The sequence below is a fragment of the Halyomorpha halys genome, unplaced genomic scaffold (genome assembly GCF_000696795.3).
Source record: "Halyomorpha halys isolate HHAL.00 unplaced genomic scaffold, Hhal_1.1 Scaffold604.1, whole genome shotgun sequence".
Lineage (NCBI taxonomy): Eukaryota > Metazoa > Arthropoda > Insecta > Hemiptera > Pentatomidae > Halyomorpha > Halyomorpha halys.
This window is the reverse complement of record NW_027105224.1, coordinates 776,344-776,972: the sequence shown is the minus strand read 5'-3', so window position 1 is coordinate 776,972 and position 629 is coordinate 776,344. Positions and strand designations below refer to the sequence as shown.

At 32.1% G+C, this 629-nt stretch overlaps 1 protein-coding gene across 5 annotated transcripts in view; it reads left to right on the top strand.

Moving 5' to 3' along the window:
• Positions 1-294: 294 nt before the first annotated feature.
• The window catches only part of LOC106684715 (neuronal acetylcholine receptor subunit alpha-7), a gene marked incomplete at its 5' end in the record, with an annotated part of 211,926 nt that continues 211,591 nt past the window's right edge, over positions 295-629 (top strand). For all 5 annotated transcript variants that reach the window (XM_067049508.1, XM_067049517.1, XM_067049514.1 and 2 more), the window contains 1 exon segment: positions 295-434. In XM_067049508.1, coding sequence (XP_066905609.1) covers positions 295-434 — 140 coding nt within the window.

Sequence of the window (629 nt, the reverse complement as noted above, 5' to 3'; positions counted from 1 at the left end):
AGACATCAGGGGAATTTAAAAGGGTTGAAGAATTTTTTAGTCATCGCGACAAAGTGCGTTCGGATGCAAAGGCATTGGTGGCTGAAACTCTTCTTATTTCTTTAAGGCTTTGGGGTTATTATTTGAAAAAAAAAACTTCATATTTTTACTTTATCAATGTATATATTTATATTTCATTTTCGGCCACCATTTGAAAACCTGATTTAATCTTTTTAATAAAAATAACCCATATATAATCTTTCCTTTTTTTAAAAATATTTAATTGATTATTATAAATATTTTTTAATGTTTCAGATTCACAACAAGGACCTCATGAAAAACGCCTCCTCCATGCACTTCTAGACCATTACAACGTCCTAGAACGACCAGTAGCCAACGAGACTGACCCCCTACAGCTAAGCTTTGGGCTTACACTCATGCAGATTATTGACGTGGTAAGAAGGCACAGGCACCTTCAATACACTCAGAACTGTTGGTCACTCAAACCGCCTTTTGAAAAAATATATATTTAATACGAAATAAATTTTAAAAATATTCGAAAAATCAAATTCAAATCACCGAACAACCAAAACGTATTATATTCAGTTTAGCGCGCCTTTCCAAAAAAAAAATCTTATTTGTGTATATAT